Below are 21,144 nucleotides of genomic sequence, written 5' to 3'. Positions count from 1 at the left end.
TTTTCTAATAATCCAATGGACCGAACTCAATTATTCCTTACATATTTCATTAGATCATAATTAAAAGGAACTACTTGTTACACAACGTAAGTTTTTCAAGAAACATCAAGAAGTTTTACATGCAGTTTTCCAATTAGGTTAAAATACCTTGGACAAGTTCGGTCTCTTGGCATACTTTGCCAAGTTTAACCTAGAAAGATTAATGAATGGTCCATCTGGATTTGTTAGCATGGAGGCCTGATATGGTAACAAAAAAAAAGACAGTTACAACACTTCATTCTAACAAATGTCAAACTGAAAAACTGTAGAACAACAGAATCAGGAAACTACTGTATATGAAAGTCCAACAACTGCTGCCGATTGTCATTAAAGGGATAGTTCACCCAAAAATTAAAAAATTCTGTCATGTTGTACCAAACCTGTATTACTTTTTATTCTTGCGCTGAACACAAAAGAAGATATTTTGAAGAATGTGGGGTAACCAAACAGTTGCTGGTCCCCAAAGAAAATATGGAAGTCAGTGGGGACCAGCAAATGTTTGGTTACCCCACATTCTTCAAAATATCTTCTTTTGTGTTCAGCGCAAGAATAAAAATTAATACATTCTTCAAAATAATTTTTGTTTACAGAAGAAAGAAACTCATTCAGGTTTAAAACAACTTGAGAGTGAGTAAATGATGACAATGGGTTAACTATTCCTTTAATGTTAATAAAATAAAACACAAAGAGAAAAATAACTTACTTCTCTTGACTGAAGAACTTTAATAAAGTTGCTAAAGTTCAGCAGTATTAAAATAACTTGAAATTTTCAACAACTTTTCACATCTTTTTGCACCAAATAGTATCAATAAGTACCGGTATCGATAAGCAGTATCAGTATCGATAAAATGTAAACGATACCCGTCCCTAATTACAAATCACTGTACATACTGTATGTAGTGAGGAAATCAATGCTATCCATAAAATCATTTCTGAAGAACAACACAGCACCTTACCGTTCCCAATCTGACAAATCTGCCAGAAGCACTGGTGACTGGACGGGCCGTGCTGGCCGTTCGGGGGGTTCTGATGGCCTGCTCCATAGTTTCTGGTCTTCCAGACAGTGTACTGGGCCTCACAAACCCTGTGATGGGACGCCCTGACTGAGTCATCGGTCTAGGACACAGAACAAGATTAAACAGCTCAGTGAGGAATCGACCCTAATTTGAGCAATAACTTACACGTGAGGATAAAGGAGAGGATTACAGGGCTACTCGACTTAATGAAGCATCACATTTGTTGTCAAACGAACTATGATATGTAAACAGAAGCTCTCGTATTGAACAGCAAAGAGCACAAACTAGCATAATAAACTCTCCGCTTCAAATGAGCCGCGCTGTTTTGTTCTGCTTCTAGCGCATAAACCTTATATCAAACATTTATCAAACTTGTTATGGTTTTATTGAGGAAAATGATATTGTGATAATTATCGTTATCGTTTTATTGCCTAGCCCTAATCACTAGCGTCCACATGTCTGACGTATGTTTAGCGGCTGTAGTTTATCCACATTACGAGCACGAAATACACACTGATACAGTCAAAACCCGCCATCAGAGAAACTAATTAAACGTCAGTGATTTTGCCCTCTGAAACGATTTCAGCTCAAACTGAGAATTGATGTTTTGGCTGAACATTTCCACTTACTGAAATTTCAGTGCATCACTACTTAGAACTAGGGCTGCATATATCAGCATCGATATCGCGATGTGTGCATCTACGATAGTCACATCACAGAATGTGCGATGTTTAGTATAATGATTGTTATGTTTATACTGATCGTCTACAGCTAAAGTCTGTCTACACCGGATGCGACAAAGCGACCGTAGCAAATCATTTGATCTTTGTGTCAGTACGTCATAAACAGAACGAGGCATCAGTTTACTGTCGGGGATTTGTCGTGTCATGCCGAGCCGCATCCAGTGTAGACAGCATCAGTGATTATAATGGGTTCTGTAGTATTTTGTCGTCTGGTGTAGACATGGTGAGAGCCACGCAGATGCACATGAACACTGAATTCTGTTCACTTCTGCGTCTATTTGTTCCTGAAATGACACATACTCGCGAAATTATGTCAAAATGCATGTCTCTGCAAGTATCTTTGTAAACACAGTTGCTTATGGCTTGGGTGAAGGTAAACAATTAAGAAGGAAAACGGATGTGTAACAGTGTATTCACAGCAGTTTAATGTTCCTGAGGCTTTCTGTGTCACTAATATTAATCAAACACCAAAACACAGAGAAAAATCACTTTTGTAGCTTTAACATAGATTTATTAGATTTAATTTATACAGTGAAGACTATGCAGTGTTACTTTACATTTGATTATTTGATTTCTGTACCTGAATACTGTTAGACTTACCTGTTACATTTGTATCTTTGTTCTGTTATATGTATTTATGCTTGTAATTTGTTTATTTTCTATGCTGATTTACTCACCTACAAAATCACCCTAATCATTGATTTTTTATTTCTATTCAAGTCATCATGGTGATTTTATTTCATATCGCAATATATATCTTGCAGAAAAACAAAATATTGGAATGAGAGTTTTTTCCAATATTGTGCAGCCCTGCTTAGAACAGCAGAGCCAAAGCACTCATGTACTGTAATTACTATAACAGCGCTGCTAGTAATGTACAGCTTCAGGCTTCAGTCGTTGTACTTTAAACAGTCTGAGAAAGCAGATGAGGCCGAACCTGACCGCTGGAGTGGGCGCTCCGCCCTGACTCGTTCCTGGAAGCCTCAGTGACGTTCCTGGACCTGACGAAACCAAAACAAGCGCAGATGAAATGAAGAAACATACCTTTCTGACAGATGCCTGGGGCTTACAGACATTAAAGCATAGTTCCTGTAAAGCTGTTCACTGCACACCTGGAACAACTGAGCTGCACTGTATACAAATAATCTTGACTTGATTGGCTGAAGTGTAAATTACTTTGCTGGGACAATTATATACTCACGTGCAACCTGAGCGATGGAGCTCTCGTCCAACATCATATCAGCGATGCCTTCCTGATCCACCTCCACCTCATCGATGTACACCATCTCCGTCAGAGCTCTCGTCTTCAAGCTCCACGCCGCCTAAAAACCATCAGAGCACATCAGAAGAGGCTGGGACAGCTGCATCCCTGCGTGACGTCACACTCCTCAGATCATCAGTGTGTTACAGTTAAAGGGAGAGGATGAGGTTCACTGAAGGAAAAGCTAACAGAGGGAATACTGGACAAATAATGTGGGGAATGCAGTACAGGGAATACTGGGAGCAACGTATAGGAAATATTGGGAACATAATTATTATTATATAACTATTAAATAATTATAATAAGGAGCAGTTGATGAGCTTCATGAAAATTTTACAAACAATTACCTCAGAAACATGACAAGTACCAGGCTCCTTGGCAAACACAGTAATGGGAAGAGTTCAGACACTGATGTGTAGCAGCACATAATCAATAAAACATGCCTGTATGTATTCTAACAGGTTTAATGAACATCATCAGATCGTTAAATGTCAGGAAATGTTTGGAGTTCAGAATCTATGTGACACGGAGACAGTTATAATGCGCTTATGAGCGCTAATCTCTCTCAGCTAGCCGCTAGCTGCTCACTGACCTGGTCATACGGGCTTTCTGACAGGAGCTTTGAGCAGATATCCGAGCATCTCTGGAACTTCCGCCTCCTGCAGCTGCTCCAGGCCAGAAACAGCGGGTCCATCGTGACGGTCACCTCCATCTGCGCCGCTAATAAACCGACAAACCTTACCGAGAAATGATAACGACTGCTCGACGAGCGCTAACCCTTGGCTGACGTCAGGACGCGTCACGTTACCCTGACAACGCAGAGGCGGGGATACAGCACGTGCGGAACAGAACACAACAATCCATTTGAAGAAAAATCTGTGCGATTCAAACACCACAGGTCTTTGGTAATGATGTGTAATGAAACATTAATGTATAATGATAGTACTAATAATATATTAACCTTTTAATGATTTCAGCTCAGGGTTTCCGCGGGTACTTAAAAAGTCTTAAAATGTCTTAAATTTACTTTATCAAATTTAAGGTCATAAAAAGTCTTAAATTGTACAAGAAAGTCTTAATTATGATTTCAAGAGGTCTTAAATTTGGGTACAGACCAGAATCACGATGCAGCTTAATGTGATGATTAAACTTCAAAAAGCTATAAATAAATATGAGCGCAGCACGTTTCAAAGTCCGGTGCTGCTTTGTGTTCTGCTGTTACCGCGGAAACCGTTCGAAAGCGCCTCCTGCTGGCAGAGAATGAATGCGCATGTTCAATAAGGCTGTTGTTGTGAGTAGTGTATTCATGCAATACCGGAGGCTGTAGTTTCAGAACCGGATTTCTAGGACCCTATATATATATATATTTTTTTTTTTTTAATTATTTAATTTATTTATTTTTTGTATGTATGTATTATGTCAGGTCTTCCAGCCAGTTCTATCAAACCTTTACAATTAATCCAGAACATGCAGCAAGATTAATTTTTAATGAGCCAAAAATAATGTAAGAAAGAATGAAGAACATCACACCTCTGTTTATCAATTTGCACTGGCTACCAATAGCTACGACCACTGGCTCTGCACCCCTTTACCTAAATTAATTACTTCAGACTCATGTGCCTCTAGAAGCTTACGTTCTGCAAGTGAACGTCGCTTTATTGTACATCCCAAAGAGGCACAAAATCACTTTCACAGACTTTTACATTAACTGTTCCTTCCTGGTGGAATGACCTGCTCGACTCAATCCCAGCAGCTTCAAGAATCGGCTAAAAACACATCTCCTCCATCTTTATTTGACCCTCTAACTCTAGCACTCTCTATTCTAATTCTATTCTTTAAAAAAAAAAAAAAAAAAACCTTGCTATGTGTACTGCATTAAGCTAACTGAGACTTGTTTTAGCACTTGCATACCATTATGGCTCTTTTGTTGATTTTGATTGCTTCCATTGTCCTCATTTATAAGTCGCTTTGGATAAAAGCATCTGCTAAATGACCAAATATTAGTGGCTCATACTATTTTATAGCACTTGCTATTCAATTCTGTATATTATTATTTTTTAAGGAATTATGTATTTGTTACTTGTATGCACTTAATTATTGTCCTAACCAACTCCTAACCCTAAACATACCCGTTGGTAACCCTCTTGAAATATTTAACCTAATTTATTTCAATATATTCTATATATTCTGGTTTTAAATTGTTTTCTTGGAAAGAAAGGCTTGTGTCTGTAAGAGACTTCAGTTCATTAGCCGCAGTGCTTCATGTCTGATGTATGACAAACTTAAAGTGCAGTAAATGGTAAAACACTTGCGGTACAAATTGGTGTGATTATTAGTACTTCAATAAATGTAAAATAATTTGAATACAAATATTAATTTACAACATCCAGCATCACAATGAACTGTTTTGCACAGCTAAAAAGGCTAAATGGAGATTGCTGACTCCCCCTCAAACGGTTCACGCTAGCTCTTACATTAAAAATAAGATGGAAAGATAAAAAATGAATAGTTTCCATGGATCTAGTCTTTGCATCTGTTTGTTTAATGTTTGAATCAGGTCTCCTCTGTTGGAGTAGATAGCACTGTCCCAAAAAATAGGGTCCTATGCAGTCCTAGAACTGCAGCCTCCGGTATTGCAGGAACATTAGGTTTTTTGTTCAGACCAATGTGAAAATCGACCCATGTTTTTACCCTGCAAACACGCAGAGCTGTAAATGTGAACTGGTGGGTCAATAAGAAGATAATTCATTATAAAAATCTAAACAGTAAAATGTGTTTGTATGTTATTTAATTAATATAATAATTTATTGCTAATACTTGTTTAAATTAATGTAATTAATATTTTTGATCCATTTTCTTAAAAATGGTTTAAAGGCTGAAATGTGAAGTGTATCATTTTATAAAACGTTTTGTTTTCCTGAACACTTGTATCTGAACTGTAAATCATGCTTTTTACAGTCATTTTACAGTTTAATAGTTTACCATAGACATTGCCCTACCCTGCTCATGTGGTATTAATTTTATTTGTGCATGTCTTAAAAAGGTCTTAAAAAGTCTTAAATTTGAGCTTAAAAATCCTGCAGAAACCCTGTCAGCTGGTTTGGCTTTAAGATTGTGTCAAGAATTTCACACGAACATGCAACTGCAGAAACGCTCAGGTGGTTTTCAAATGAAACAATGTTACACCAACACGATTGCCGCCATAATTTCTTTCTTTATTTTTTATTGCAAAAATTGCAGAAATATACAAGAACAGGGAAACAAGACATTTATATATTCCTACAAAGAACAATCATAAAAATAAAGACAAAAACGAATATTCTGGATTTGCGTATATCAAATTATGGAATTATCTATACAGAAAAGTGCAAAAATAAAATTACATCATTTTAGAAAAGCTGTCATAGTGCATCAAAAATTTGGCACTCTTTTTGTTGTTTGTAAGTCTAAGAAATGAAACGAGAATCAAATTCAGAGAGAAAAAGTGGGAAAGACAAAAGAGATTTAAGCCATTTTTGCTTATGAATGAAGAATTTTGCATTCGATATAAGAAAATTAACAACATATTCAACAGGTAGTAGCTTTGGATTTTCATAATAAAAAATAACATCTTTGAGGACGAAGGTATGGGTCACATTTGTAAGGTTAGAAAGGTGCTTTAATAAAACCACAAAACGAGCAAAACTCATCAACATCAGAATATTTAGAAATTAACGGGATACATTTTATGAAGGATTTTATAATGAACCTCATTTATATGTGTTATAAAGGAACCCCAGTAGAATTTCCCTCTTGGAGTAATCTTTCTTTGTCTGAAATATTTTGCGAATATGTTTGTTATTGCATTTCCGATCTAATATCAGTACCATCTGAACGTAAAGCCGGATAAACACTGTTGCCTTCACTGAATTTGAGGTGACTTTTAGTGAACTGGGTTAAGCCTGGGATGGCTCTCATTATATTCCTTTGGTGGGACTGGAAAATTATGGAGATTCATATATTTTTCGTAAGTTAAAATATTACCAAAATCATCAAACACAGATAGAATACAGTTCAAGTTATTTTTAAACCATCTAGGGGGCAAAGAGAGACTTATTTCTAACAGTTATATCAGCATTATTCCAAAGGAGAACTAAACTGTGAATCATTACATTTCCCTGGGAACTGAAACCACGACCTTTTGCACTGCTAACGCAATGCTCTACCGCTGAGCCACAGGAACACGATTCCCGCCATAATTTCTAGACTCGCGAACCGGAAGTGACGTGTTGCGGCGATTCGCGCGTCGGAGAGCTGCTCTTTCATCGGGTTCACGTGATGCTTTAGTTCGCCGTGATTTTAACACCGTGCATTCTGAGCTGTGCTGTGCTGTGTTGTGTAGTCTCGTGTCTGTCTGTCTGTCTGTTTGTGTGTGTCTTGTGTTTGTGTTTGTGTGCGATGGATCAGTGTGCAGTAGATGAGTTGTATGAGGCGTTCGCTGTGCTGGCCGGAAGTGACCCCGATCACTGCTCCTATCCAAAGGTAAACAGAGCCTGCGTCCCACACTATCCATCCTAAATTCTATCAGATATTAGTAATTTTCAATACTATTTAGGGCAGATAGGGTGGATAGTATGCACATTGGGACGCTGAGTGTGTAAGGTGTCGGTGTGCTGTGTGCGTGAGCGTGCGTGAGCGTGTGTGTGTGTGTCTCCTGTAAGGGGTAGGTTTAGGTGTAGGACAATAGCACATACAGTAAGTACAGTATAAAAACATTACGCCTATGGAAAGTCCCCACTTTCCACAAAAACGAACGTGTGTGTGTGTTTGAGTGAGGTGTGTGTGTGTTTGAGAGTGAGGTGTGTGTTTGAGAGTGAGGTGTGTGTGTGTGTGTTTGAGAGTGAGGTGTGTGTGTGTGTGTTTGAGAGTGAGGTGTGTGTTTGAGAGTGAGGTGTGTGTGTTGAGAGTGAGTGTGTGTGTGTGTGTGTGTGTGTGTGTGTGTGTTTGAGAGTGTGTTTGAGAGTGAGGTGTGTGTGTGTGTGTGTTTGAGAGTGAGGTGTGTGTGTGTGTGTTTGAGAGTGAGGTGTGTGTGTGTGTGTTTGAGAGTGAGGTGTGTGTGTGTGTTTGAGAGTGAGTGTGTGTGTGTGTGTGTTTGAGAGTGAGGTGTGTGTGTTTGAGAGTGAGGTGTGTGTTTGAGAGTGAGGTGTGTGTGTGTGTGTTTGAGAGTGAGGTGTGTGTGTGTGTTTGAGAGTGAGGTGTGTGTGTGTGTGTGTGTGTGTGTGTTTGAGAGTGAGGTGTGTGTGTGTGTGTGTTTGAGAGTGAGGTGTGTGTGTGTTTGAGAGTGAGGTGTGTGTGTGTTGAGAGTGAGTGTGTGTGTGTGTGTGTGTGTGTGTGTTTGAGAGTGAGGTGTGTGTGTGTGTGTTTGAGAGTGAGGTGTGTGTGTGTGTGTGTGTTTGAGAGTGAGGTGTGTGTGTGTGTGTGTTTGAGAGTGAGGTGTGTGTGTGTGTGTGTGTGTTTGAGAGTGAGGTGTGTGTGTGTGTGTGTGTGTGTGTTTGAGAGTGAGGTGTGTGTGTGTGTTTGAGAGCGAGGTGTGTGTGTGTGTGTGTGTGTGTGTGTGTGAGGTGTGTGTGTGTGTGTGTGTGTGTGTGTGTTTGAGAGTGAGGTGTGTGTGTGTTTGAGTGAGGTGTGTGTGTGTGTTTGAGAGTGAGGTGTGTGTGTGTGAGAGTGAGGTGTGTGTGTGTGTGTTTGAGAGTGAGGTGTGTGTGTGTGTGTGTGTGTTTGAGAGTGAGGTGTGTGTGTGTGTGTGTGTGTGTGTGTGTGTGTGTGTGTGTGTGTGTGTTTGAGAGTGAGGTGTGTGAGTGTGTGTGTTTGAGAGTGATGTGTGTGTGTGTGTGTTTGAGAGTGAGGTGTGTGTGTGTGTGTGTGTGTGTGTTTGAGAGTGAGGTGTGTGTGTGTGTTTGAGAGTGAGGTGTGTGTGTGTGTTTGAGAGTGAGGTGTGTGTGTGTGTTTGAGAGTGAGGTGTGTGTGTGTGTGTGTGTGTTTGAGAGTGATGTGTGTGTGTGTGTGTGTGTGTGTGTTTGAGAGTGTGTGTGTGTGTGTGTGTATATATATATATGTGTGTGTGTTTGAGAGTGAGGTGTGTGTGTGTGTGTTTGAGAGGAGGTGTGTGTGTGTGTTTGTGTGTGTGGTGTGTGTGTGTGTGTGTTTGAGAGCGAGGTGTGTGTGTGTGTGTGTTTGAGAGCGAGGTGTGTGTGTGTGTTTGAGAGCGAGTGTGTGTGTGTTTGAGAGCGAGGTGTGTGTGTGTTTGAGAGCGAGGTGTGTGTGTGTTTGAGAGCGAGTGTGTGTGTGTGTGTGTGTTTGAGAGTGAGGTGTGTGTGTGTGTGTGTGTGTTTGAGAGTGAGTGTGTGTGTGTGTGTGTTTGAGAGTGGTGTGTGTGTGTGTTTGAGAGTGAGGTGTGTGTGTTTGAGAGTGAGGTGTGTGTGTGTGTGTGTGTGTGTGTGTGTGAGAGTGTGTGTGTGTGTGTGTGTGTGTTTGAGAGTGAGGTGTGTGTGTGTGTTTGAGAGTGAGGTGTGTGTGTTTGAGTGAGTGTGTGTGTGTGTGTTTGAGAGTGAGGTGTGTGTGTGTGTGTGTGTGTGTGTGTGTGTGTGTGTGTGTGTGTTTGAGAGTGAGGTGTGTGTGTGTGTGTGTTTGAGAGTGAGTGTGTGTGTGTGTTGAGAGTGAGGTGTGTGTGTGTGTGTGTGTGTGTGTGTGTGTGTTTGAGAGTGAGGTGTGTGTGTGTGTTTGAGAGTGAGGTGTGTGTGTGTGTGTGTTGAGAGTGAGGTGTGTGTGTGTGTGTGTTTGAGAGTGAGGTGTGTGTGTGTGTGTGTTTGAGAGTGAGGTGTGTGTGTGTGTGTGTGTGTGTGTGTGTTTGAGAGTGTGTGTGTTTGAGTGAGGTGTGTGTGTGTGTGTGTGAGAGTGTGTGTGTGTGTGAGGTGTGTGTGTGTGTGTGTGTGTGAGTGTGTGTGTGTGTGTGTGTGTGAGAGAGTGAGGTGTGTGTGTGTGTGTGTGTGTGTGTGTGTGCTGTGGCAGGTTGACAGTTGTTCTGTGTGTGTTTCAGGGCTACATGAAGAGGCAGGCTGTGTTTGCGTGTAACACGTGTGTTCCGGCTGGTATGGAGCCGGCCGGTGTGTGTCTGGCCTGTGCAAACACGTGTCATGATGGACACGACATCTGTGAACTCTACACCAAAAGGTCTGAAAGATCTGATCAGCACTTCTGCAGTCTTGAGATTCACGTTTCGTTTGTCAAGCAGTAAGAAATAACTCGCTCGCTGAATGTCTGTGAGGGAGAACACTTCGATTGTAGATTAAATGTTTGTTCTTGTATGTGTGTGTGTTATAACAGAAATTTTCGCTGTGATTGTGGCAATGAGAAATTCCATGGCTTCAAATGCAAACTTCATACTGTAAGTGTTACGAGATGAACGGTTGAGTTTGTTGGCATGTTTACGTGATTTAACATGTTGTGTTGTGCTGTAATGTGATGTTCAAAGGACAAAGAAAGGCAGAATGTGAAGAACTCGTACAATCACAACTACTTCGGACGCTACTGCTCGTGCGACAGACCGTATCCTGATGAAGACGATCAGGTTTGTGACTCTTCTGACCCGCAGCGTTTGTGGTGACTGACCTGTTAGAGAAGTGCAGACGTTTTTGACTTGTTTTTAATTCTGTCAAGGTTAATGAAGAAATGATTCAGTGTATCGTGTGTGAAGACTGGTTCCATGAGAAGGTACACACACTCACTCACACTCACACACACACACACACACACTCGGTTGTATTCTGCCTCTCTGCTGGACTCTTCTTGTCCTGATGTTTCAGCATCTGGAGGCTCCAGCGGTGGACTGTGACGCGCTGATGGAGATGATCTGCGATCGCTGTATGACTCGAGCGCCGTTTCTCTGGACGTATGCGGCTCATTTTGCAGGTGGGTCAGTTTCTGTGTCTGTAGGATTTGATCTTGTGTTTGTACTAGTGCTGTCAAAATTAGTGTGTTAATGCAGGCGATTAATTTTTTATTTTCAGTTTAATGCGTTAAAAATATTTAATGTGACGCAGGGGCAGAGCTAGGATTGGCCACCACACTCACAACTGCAGCTTCTGTCTCTGTTTTTCTGGACAAGAAGTGCATTTATTCAGTCGCAGAACATATTTACGATCACATCAAACAGGAGACGTTTCAGACACACGCTCCACTTCACTTCAGCGGCAGAGTGGAAGCGGTGCTGTGCTCGTAACGCTCTTCTATTGCACGCACAAAGGCGCCGGCGTACGCTGTAGCCTGTATCATTTCATATCAAATTGCAGAATAATATACATGCATGCAATGTCGTGGTCAGTTAGGTCATGAAGTTACCAGAAAGGTGATTAAAGCTGCCTTAGGGACAGCTCGCACAGAGCGAGGCTGAACATAAGAGCTCAGCTTCGCGGCTGAGACACGAATAGACTTAAAGCTTTTACTCTTAATAAACACAAAAGGCGCGTCCACTTTAATAAAAAAAGAATATTTATTAAACAAACAAGAGCAGAAACCAAATAAAGTGCATAACTGAAAAATAAAGCATCTTAGGCTCAAAACTAACACAAACAGTGGGCACAGCGCAATTGCGCATTCCAAATAAAAAATACAAAAAAATAAAAAAAGTGCCCAAATCCAATAAATAATACTAGAAATGAATTTGCAGTTTGCACAATAATAAAAGGGAACCATAAAAGTAAAGTAGGCTACTACAACGTTAATCATCCAAATTTTAAACGAAACCAAATGAAGTGAATACAACAACAAGGTAGCTGCACTCAGAACAAATACAAAAATAAATAAATCAAATGCCCAAATCCACAAGTATTTAAAATTAATAAATGTGCAAAATTATAAAATGTTATTAATGTCCAAAACTAAATAAAGTGCCAAACTGATGAAATGAGCGCGGCAAAAAATCGACCAATCAGAATTTAGGTCGAACCAGACCGTATCGACCAATTAATCGACTAATCGACTGGGACGTTACAGCCCTAGTCCCCAGAATGTGTGAATTTATTATAAAACAGATGGAAAATGTCATTTTTGGGGTGTGTCTATAAAAAGAGCTGTTTTGGTGTGTATCACTTTAAATGCAAATGAGCTGCATATTCCCGCCCCGTCTCCAGATGAGGGCGTCGTATACGTCTCTCTGCATTGTATATCTACTGCAATAAACAACCGAGAGAACATGACCGAGAGCGAGAGAACTGGTGTTCAGCTGTACATATGGGAAGCCAAACGCACTGAAAGGCTTTCCTGTAGCTCAAATAGTAGAGCATGGCGCTAGCAACGCCAAGATCATGGGTTTGATTCCCAGGGAAAGCAAGAGCTGATAAAATGTAAAAACTGTAACTTGAATGCAATGTAAGTCGCTTTGGATAAAAGCGTCTGCTAAATGCATAAATGTAAATGTAAATGAAAGTGGGACGAAACAGCGCGATGTAACAGCTCACACTGACCTGTCATCAGCGCGGATCAATGGACCGAGCCATGTGACCATGCTACCGAACGAACAGCACGGCGCTGATCAATTAAAACACTTCGATAACATACGCACACAAACAGGGTTAAAACACTAAAGAAACATGACATTCACAAAGGAGTCTGGAGTAGGGCTGCTCGATTATGGCAGAAATCATAATCATTTACATTTACATTTAGTCATTTTGCAGACGCTTTTATCCAAAGCGACTTACAATTGGGGAATACATAAAGCGATTCATCTTGAAGAGGCAATCAGACAGACGAAGTGCTTGCAACACCAAGTCTCGGGCATTGTTCAAATAAATACAAACTACCAAAGGAAGGAATAAGTAAAGAGAATTTTTTTTTTTTTAGTTTAGGATGAAGTCAAGTGCTGTCGAAAGAGATGAGTTTTCAGCTGTTGCTTGAAGATTGACAGGGATCCAGCATTCCGGATAGGGGTGGGAAGATCATTCCAGCAGCCAGGAATCGTGAACGAGAATGTTCTGGAGAGTGATTTTGAGCCTCTCTGTGATGGTACCACGAGGCGTCGCTCACTCGCAGATCTCAGATTTCTGGAGGGGGATGTAGTTTGTTAATAGTGAGTGCATGTAGGCGGGTGCTGAGCCTGTGGTTGTTCTATAAGCAAGCAACAGTGTCTTGAACTTGATGCGAGCCGCGACCGGTAGCCATTGCAGGAGATAAAGAGAGGTGTAACATGGGCTCTTTTGGGCTCGTTGAAGACCAGTCGTGCCGCCGCATTCTGAATCATTTGTAGACCAAAATAATCACGGTTATTTTGGTCAATATTGTAATCACGATTATTTAACACGATTAAGAGTGGGTCATATGACCAAAACTTTATATGAGTGATTTGTTTAAAGAGATACAAATGAAACAAACTGTGCTTTAAGGTTTGTTTTAATGCAAGTCTCAAGTATTCAGTTAACAGAAATTAATAATCAAATGTAAAATAAAACAGCATACAGTACTTCCCACAGACTTGGACTCTATTTGTGGCAGCATATATGCAAATTCATTCTCTGCCAGCAGGAGGCGCTTTTAGAGCTCTGAGAAATAGCGGTTTCCACAGTAACGCTGTACACAAAGCAGAGCTCCTCTCACAAATGCTGCTTTATCAGACATTACATGCAAGACGAAATGAAAATGACATCCAGAGTTTTCTGAAGACAGTCGGTTTCCTTCAGAAATACAGTGATATAAAAACACCCGCACTGTGTTTCATGCAGTGCTCGTTTATACAACGAAGTCAAAGCTTTTTGAAAAAATCTATTTGTGGCGGTCAGTTTTGATATTGTGGCAGGCCGCCACAAATAAATCAATGTATGGGAAACACTGGCATAGTCTAAGTAAGAATTCAACTTTCGTTGTTTCTTATAACAGCTACAAAAGTCCTTCAGTCTAGAGCAGTGTGTGATATTTATTTATTTATTTATTTATTTATTTATTTTTTTTAATGTCTTTTGTTGTTTGATTAATATTAAGCACACAGTCGGCAGGAATATTAGCCCACTGTCACTTTAAGAGCTGCACGGATCCAATTTACCATTACACATGTATTTTCATTCTCAACTGTTTATCTTAATTTATTACATGACCGACGAAGGTTCACGTGAAAAATCATTAAGCGCTACATTTTTGTGTGTATTTGACCATTTAGGCGCCAGTGTTGGGCAGTAACTAGATACTAGTAATTTAGTTACTGTAATAATATTACTTTTTGCAGTAACTAGTAGTGTAACTAATTACTAATAAGATTCAGTAATAATATTACTGTTACCATTCATAAAACAGCTTAGTTACTTTTGATGCCTCAACCCTGCTGATTAAAAATCCAACAATCAAATAATTCCTAGATTTATTTTCATAATTTTCATGACTCACACATGCATGTGATGTCCCCAGTGCAGCAGGCAAGCTTGGAATATGGATAAGCTCACATTCAGCAGATAGAAATATTGCATTATATTGATTTTGTCAGGAAAAAAGATCTGTTGTGTAAGTTGTGGCTTTACTTTACTCTGGCATTACATCCCTCTGATCAGCATGTGGTACATTATATTAATATAATTTTAAATATTTTTGGAAAATTAAAGCGTTTCTTGCAAACTCATGTGATTTGATAAAATACATAACGAAATTTAATCGCATATGGATAACAGAAAAATTACTTCAAGCTGCAGATGAGATGAATACAACACTTCTACTTGAATGCCACTATCAGTCACTATTGAGCGTTTGTAATCACTTCTGACTGCGATCCAATGTGGATTTTGGTCAAATGATGAGGCAGAAATATGTTGTTATAACATTCTATAAGAATTTGATCTGGAAGATACACAGTTACGACTTCTGTGGGGCGTCAAGAAACAGTAATGTAACTAGTAGTGTAACTAATTACTGTTGCCAGAAAGTAATAAGTAAAGTAAAAGTATTACTTTTGAAAGGAGTAACTAGTAATGAGTAATATATTACATTCTTTGAGTAACTATCCCAACACTGTTAGGCGTACACCTTGAGCTAAAAGATGACTTTACATGTCCATGTTCTGCTCCGTCTCCGAGCGCATCACTGAAATCCTCCTGAGGAAGCGCAAGTTCTTTTTAGCGCTTTTAAAAACGTGAATAAATGTAATACACTAAAATAAATCAAGCACATGCCAATTTGCAAAAGCCACGTTACACGATTTGACTGATTTGCGAGAAAGTGCATGGCTGGAAAGGGGGCGGAATATGGCGTAATAATCGTTTTATCTTGATTATTGTATTTTCATAATCATTGGAGGCCGAAATCGAAGTGATACACGTATTTAGGTAGATTTTGAGGCGCATTACCTTGAAAAATGAAAGTAATCCACAGCGTCCTCAGCAGCTCAGATGTTGGGAGAAAATGCAGACTCGTATGTTCAGTCTTACATCCAAACACAGAGCACCGGGATTGCTTACGAGACATTGTTGACGTTACATCTGCTCGAGCGCGGAGAAAATGGAGGACAGCGCACAACCGCTGAGGCAAACTATAGCAATGCAGGGCTGTCAATCAGCTGCCGTGGGTGGGGCCTAAGCAATGTGATGTCACATTGCATAGACCGAGAATCAAAACAGCAGACCTAGTGAGAATGATTTGGTTTAAAGGGGATTAAAAAATGAGGAGTGGGTGGATTTTTATTATTGTAGGGTGGTTGTGTTCACACACTGCCAACACACATTTATGTCCAAACACCATGTAAAAGTGGATTTTGCATAATAGGTGCCTTTTAAACTTGAGCATGCATGTAATATGTTATATATGAGTCACATTTAAGAACATGTCTCTGAAATGGTTTTCAAAATTGTTCTGGAACAGCCCAGCACTGTCTCCTCATCTAACACACCCGATTCAACTCGACAGAACATTAATAGAGATTTTAAGGCCTGAAGTGTGTCAGAAAAGGTGAAGAGAGTTGAGAGAAAATACGATGCGTGTCAGATCCGCGTCATGTTCAGCAGCAGCAGCAGCAGCTCTTAAAGTAACAGCAGCCAAAATAACCTAATAACCAGCTGCTGTGATGTCTCAGGAGACAGGATACGTCAAGAACACAAGAAAAAAGAGGAAATCAATACATTTTATAGCTTTAAGAATTAATCTATATTTAATGTAGTAATTAGTGTTTTATAACTTTATTCAATTTCTGTATATTTCTGCTGAAGGGCACAGTAAATATGACATTTATTATAATGGGTTTATGTGAAGATTCATTTAAATTAGAAGTTATTTTTTAAAGTCTAATAAATGTTACAATTGATAGCTCTCAATTATACTGTAATGTTGAATGGCTATTGTCAATGATTAAATATTAAGGGTGAAAAAACAATTTTATAGAGAGATCAGTAGTATTGGTGTCAGTGTAGTCAGTTTTAAACTGCTGATTTTGTCTAACCAGAGGAGAATGACACTATTTCGACACACTATTTCCCCGTCTAAATACTGTAAAGCTGATGTAAAGCTGCTTTGACACAATTTGCATTGTCATAAGCGCTATACAAATAATAGTGACTTGACTAGTCTCAGCCTCAGACGTCACGCCCACGGACCGCTGGCTGAACGTCTGATGCATACGGCACACAAAAGTGGAAACACTTCAGGAATGTCGAAGTCATCGTCGGATTGGTTGAATTTTACAGGATTTCCAGGAGAAGTGTGTGTCGCGTTCATTAACGTTCCACCTGGAATGTCGTGATGCCAAACCCCTCGTGTGTACAACTGATAGCCGTCGTGTGTACAACTGTGACGACGAACGCTTATCAGGATCAACTAAACGCTGGATTTTCAAAAGTATGTGAAATATATAAGTTTGCGGCATAGAATCTTTAAAATACATCCGAGAGTTTCACACACCGGTCTGTTATTGTGTCGACATTTCCACGCCCTGAAACGTGATGCTGAACGAAACGAACTGTGATTGGTTGTTTGGTATATCGGTCAAACGGCCTCATGGGCGGGCCTTGGCCAATGAAAGCTGCCATGGATTCCAGACCTTCAGCCTTCAGTCTGAACAAGCTCTGGCTACGCGAGACTAGCATCAGTGATACTACCCTTCAGTCATAATAAAGATACCACGAAACAAATATAAAAAATATACTGTCTTTGTTTCTACGTTAATTTGAAGATTCAATGTGAAATTATTGCAATATATAAGTATATTAAACTTTAATGTTAGGTAGGATTAATCGCAATTAATTTCAGAAAAAATGTGTGATTTAATTAGTTATATTTTTTTAATAGATTGACAGCACTAGTTTGTACATTGCTGAAATTTAATATATAGCTTTTTAAAATCTATACAAAGATATTTCTGTCCCAGGTTGTCGGTGAGATAATGAACACCGATCTCTGCTGATGACAGAGAAGGTTTAGTTCATCACACTGCACTCACCGCATCATTGCTTTGTTAAAATAATCTATTTTAAATGGCATCTATATTTATGTTTTCGTGTTCTCTTCTAGTTTCTCCGTTGAATAAACAAAGCCTTAGTAAAGAGCAAACGAATGCTGTTCTGATGACAGATGAAACCGTGAGTTGTTTGTGCACAGATGTGCCCTCAGCGAGTGCGTGCGGCCCACAGGAAGAAACGGTGAGTGTGATTAACCTGATTCCAGTGCCAATGTGATCCAGATTGACTACAGATGATGTGATGAGTGTCGTGTGTTCATCAGACCGCTGGAGCCGCAGGCCATCCGTCCAGCCCTGATCCAGTGACGTGTCGTTTGGCTCAGCAGCCCTCCAAAGTTACCAAATGCATTTTAAATGAGCTCGAGGCCAAAGACGCGGCGAGCGCGAGGACCGGCGCTGTGTTCTGGCCTTACTACTGGAGAGCAAAACTCTGCACATGCACCGACTGCAAGGTGGGGTCGAGTCTCGAAATTTAAAAGCAAACTTTTATTCTAGAGCATTGGTCTCAAACTCAGTTCCTGGAGGGCCACAGCTCTGCACAGTTTAGCTCCAACCCTAATCCAACACACCTGATCCAGCTAATCAAGCTCTTCAGGATCACTAGAAACCTCCAAGCAGGTGTGATTTGGAGCTAAACTCTGCAGAGCTGTGGCCCTCCAGGAATTAAGTTGGAGACCTCTGATTTAGAGGATCTTAAATGGATGATTGACAAATGTAGCAGTTTATCCATATGAGAGTGGTTTTTCTATAATAATCCATTTTTATGTTAAATATTACGTATAGAGAATGTATGTAAAGACAGGTGTTCCTTTCCTGCTGGACGAGTCGGACACACTGCTGGCACACGAGGAGAAAGCCAAAGCTGAAGCGCTGAGGAGTGAAGATCTGCTGCTGTCCTGCATCTCCTCTCTCAACCACGTGCAGCAGCTCGAGATCATCTACCGTAAGAGAGAGAGTGTGTGTGTGTCTGTCATACCTGCAAACTACTCGATTTTGGCAAAATTCGCCGTTTTGAATCAAAATGTATCATTTATGTGAATCGTCTAGATCCGAAGAGTATTTTTGGAGGGGGTCGGGGCGGAGAGAGAGAAATTGCAAGCTCGGACTGGAGTGAGACCATAAGTGTGTTTGAACGAAGTCCCTTTCTTGGTTTGATTTGAAGCAGCACCGCACAGGCCGAGCTACAGCGAGCAGACGGCTCCTCATGCTTTCGAATCGCTCTCGCGGTACTTTGATGTCGTACACCGATCGCTCTGCGTGGTGCTGCTTCAAGTTTCATTTTGACGGCACACTTACGCTCACATTTGCATGTAAACATGTCGTCGGCGTGGAATTTCTTCATTGTGAGTGAAGCAGACACAAAGTTTGCGATTTGTAATACAATATTGACTCTTTTTGCTGACTGAAGTTCACTGACGAAGTTTCAAGCAAAGCCACCGCAGAACTGTTGTGTCTCCCAGCAACACAGCGGTGTTTCGTTACTGAATGAATCCACGTTTGTGAACGAAGCAAGTGAGTCAATGATTCAGTAACACTTTCATAAAGACAGACGCCTCGATTGTGAATGAATCCGATATTTGAATGAATGACTAATGACTCATTAAAACAGTCATTTACTGTCATCTACTGGTGGTTTGGTTTCATGTTTAAAAGTATTGTATTTTTCCCAACATTTTTAACTTGTGCGTTCAAAAATATTTAAAACATTAATCTCATAAAATTATTTATGCATTTGAAATGCTGCAGTGTAAATGCATTTATGGCACCTCAGATGCATCTTCTGTTTCCTCTGCAGTGAAAAGATGGAGTTTGTTGATAGTATGCGCACTCTTACGTGAACATTACAAATTTGCAAAAATAAATTACTCCACTGCTCAGTGCTCACAAAGAGAAGAATGAACACTGATGACAACAGAGTTGCAGTGTCCAAAATATTTGTGGTATAAATGTTTTTTTTTTTACTTGAAGCAGATGTTGTCTTTTCCCTTTATTTTGTTGTCCGAACTGTCACCTTTTTGACCTCTTGTGAGTTTGCAGGTATGGTGCCTGTGTCTGTGTGTGGCCTTGTTATTAAAACATCTCAACACACACACATGTACACTGGTGGCCAACATTTTGGAATAATTAAACTTTTAAAAAAAAATGTTTTTTAAAAGAAGTCTCACCAAGACTGCAAATACAGTAAGAAGCTGTTTTCTGTGTGAATCTGTTAAACTGTAACTTATTTCTGTGATGCGCAGCTGTATTTTCAGCATCATTAGTGCAGTCTCTTTAGCATTTTTAAATCTCACTTTAAAACTCATTTCTTTAGGGTAGCTTTTACTTAATTTTTTAAATATTAATTCTATATTATTTTATTTTTAAGTGTTTTGAATGGATTTCTCCTGTTTTTGCTTATTTTATACAATAAATATGATATATCTTTTAAATGGTGTATTTTGTTGTTTTATGTAAAGTGCTTTGAGATGTAACATGTAAAGGCGCTATAGAAAATTATTATAAACTTATTAAAAGATTATTATATATATGTTGAAAACAGTTGTGCTGCCCAATATTTTTGTGGTAACCGTCATAAATTTTAGGATCATTTGATGAATGGGAAGAACAGCATTACCGGTAATTTGAAATGGAAATGAAGTGGAAATTAATGTAATGCATCTTTGCTGAAAAAAAAAAAACTTTTTTTGTTGTTTTTTATCTCGCTCTCTGAAGGATCATGTGGCACTGAAGAAAAAGAGATTTCAACATAAATCTTAATTATTCCAAACTTTTTGCCACCAGTGTGTGTGTCTTTATTTTAAAGAGGATTTGTTATAGAAGCGCCTTTGTTTTTAATGAAACGTGGACTATTTGCTTGTGTCTAGAGTACAATGACCTGAAACACGAGCTGCGTGAGTTTCTTCAACAGTCTGCAGACCAGAGAAAGGTGAAGATGAGAACAGCTTCTGTGTCGGTCACTGAGAAATATAAGAAGTGAATCAATACTAATGGGTGTAGTTTGTTTATAGGACGTCACTCCTGAGGCTTTCCGTGAGTTTTTGGAGGAACTGCAAACAAGAAAGAAGAGGCGGTTGAACTGAAGCCATCAGCATCACAGATTATTGTGGGATTGTACATCCTTTGGCTGGATCCACTTTAATAAAGTCTCAGAGCAAAAACACTGATGCTAGTGTGCAGACCTTTTAATTATTTCATTATTGCTTTTGAATTCAGTGCTTTGCCTCAGAATCTCGTTAGTTCCCTGTCTGTCCAGCTGATGAAGCACTTCTCCATGTTTAGCATCATAGTTTGCTGCAGTCCTTGATTTGATCAGGTTAGCAGTGCTGATGTAACAGTGTTTGTGTTTGTTCCAGACTGTGTGTTAGTGCTGAGGATTTTAGTCACTCTTTCTGCAGTTACATCGACACGCCAGAAGGTGGAGACAGTCGACTGCATTTATGAGTCCATGAAACCGATTCATTCTAAAACACTGCTGGTGAGTTTGTGGTGGCTGTGCTTCGAAATTAGATTATTATAATCTTAATTCAACTAATGAAGGATTGTGAAAGTCTGACAGTGATCAGTGTTGAGCACTGCTGTAAGGTTAGCCTAGCCTTAAATAATTAACAGTTTTAAACATTAGAAATT

The 21,144-nt window shown here is 39.7% G+C and overlaps 2 protein-coding genes across 8 annotated transcripts in view; one reads left to right on the top strand and one right to left on the bottom strand.

The window, feature by feature from the left end:
• Nucleotides 1-4,410, bottom strand: part of ttc8 (tetratricopeptide repeat domain 8) — a 29,135-nt gene extending 24,725 nt beyond the window's left edge. The window contains exons 1-5 of one of the 6 annotated variants that reach the window (XM_058749850.1): nucleotides 3,652-4,410; nucleotides 3,000-3,120; nucleotides 2,736-2,799; nucleotides 996-1,155; nucleotides 148-237 (exon numbers count right to left, since the gene is read on the bottom strand). In XM_058749850.1, the coding sequence (XP_058605833.1) occupies nucleotides 148-237; nucleotides 996-1,155; nucleotides 2,736-2,799; nucleotides 3,000-3,120; nucleotides 3,652-3,771 (555 nt within the window). In that variant the 5' untranslated portion in view covers nucleotides 3,772-4,410. Of the gene's footprint in view, nucleotides 1-147; nucleotides 238-995; nucleotides 1,156-2,735; nucleotides 2,800-2,999; nucleotides 3,121-3,651 lie in introns of those variants that run through there. The other 5 variants (XM_058749848.1, XM_058749851.1, XM_058749854.1 and 2 more) reach the window with 5 other exon arrangements.
• A 2,392-nt stretch (nucleotides 4,411-6,802) lies between these two features.
• LOC131523603 (putative E3 ubiquitin-protein ligase UBR7) lies at nucleotides 6,803-20,681 on the top strand. 2 transcript variants are annotated; one of them, XM_058750106.1, is made up of 11 exons: nucleotides 6,803-7,580; nucleotides 10,135-10,328; nucleotides 10,422-10,482; nucleotides 10,570-10,665; nucleotides 10,755-10,808; nucleotides 10,901-11,006; nucleotides 17,571-17,698; nucleotides 17,781-17,969; nucleotides 18,301-18,460; nucleotides 20,382-20,443; nucleotides 20,526-20,681. In XM_058750106.1, the coding sequence occupies exons 1-11, from the start codon at nucleotides 7,497-7,499 to the stop codon at nucleotides 20,595-20,597; spliced, it is 1,206 nt and encodes a 401-aa protein (XP_058606089.1). In that variant the 5' UTR covers nucleotides 6,803-7,496; the 3' UTR covers nucleotides 20,598-20,681. The 2 variants fall into 2 exon arrangements, with proteins under 2 accessions (XP_058606089.1, XP_058606090.1); XM_058750107.1 differs by having other exon boundaries at nucleotides 7,041-7,580; nucleotides 10,135-10,268.
• The last annotated feature ends 463 nt before the right edge of the window (nucleotides 20,682-21,144 follow it).

This window comes from Onychostoma macrolepis, chromosome 17, assembly GCF_012432095.1.
Source record: "Onychostoma macrolepis isolate SWU-2019 chromosome 17, ASM1243209v1, whole genome shotgun sequence".
NCBI lineage: Eukaryota > Metazoa > Chordata > Actinopteri > Cypriniformes > Cyprinidae > Onychostoma > Onychostoma macrolepis.
Note: the sequence above shows the minus strand (reverse complement) of the source record. Positions and strands in the feature narration are given on the sequence as shown.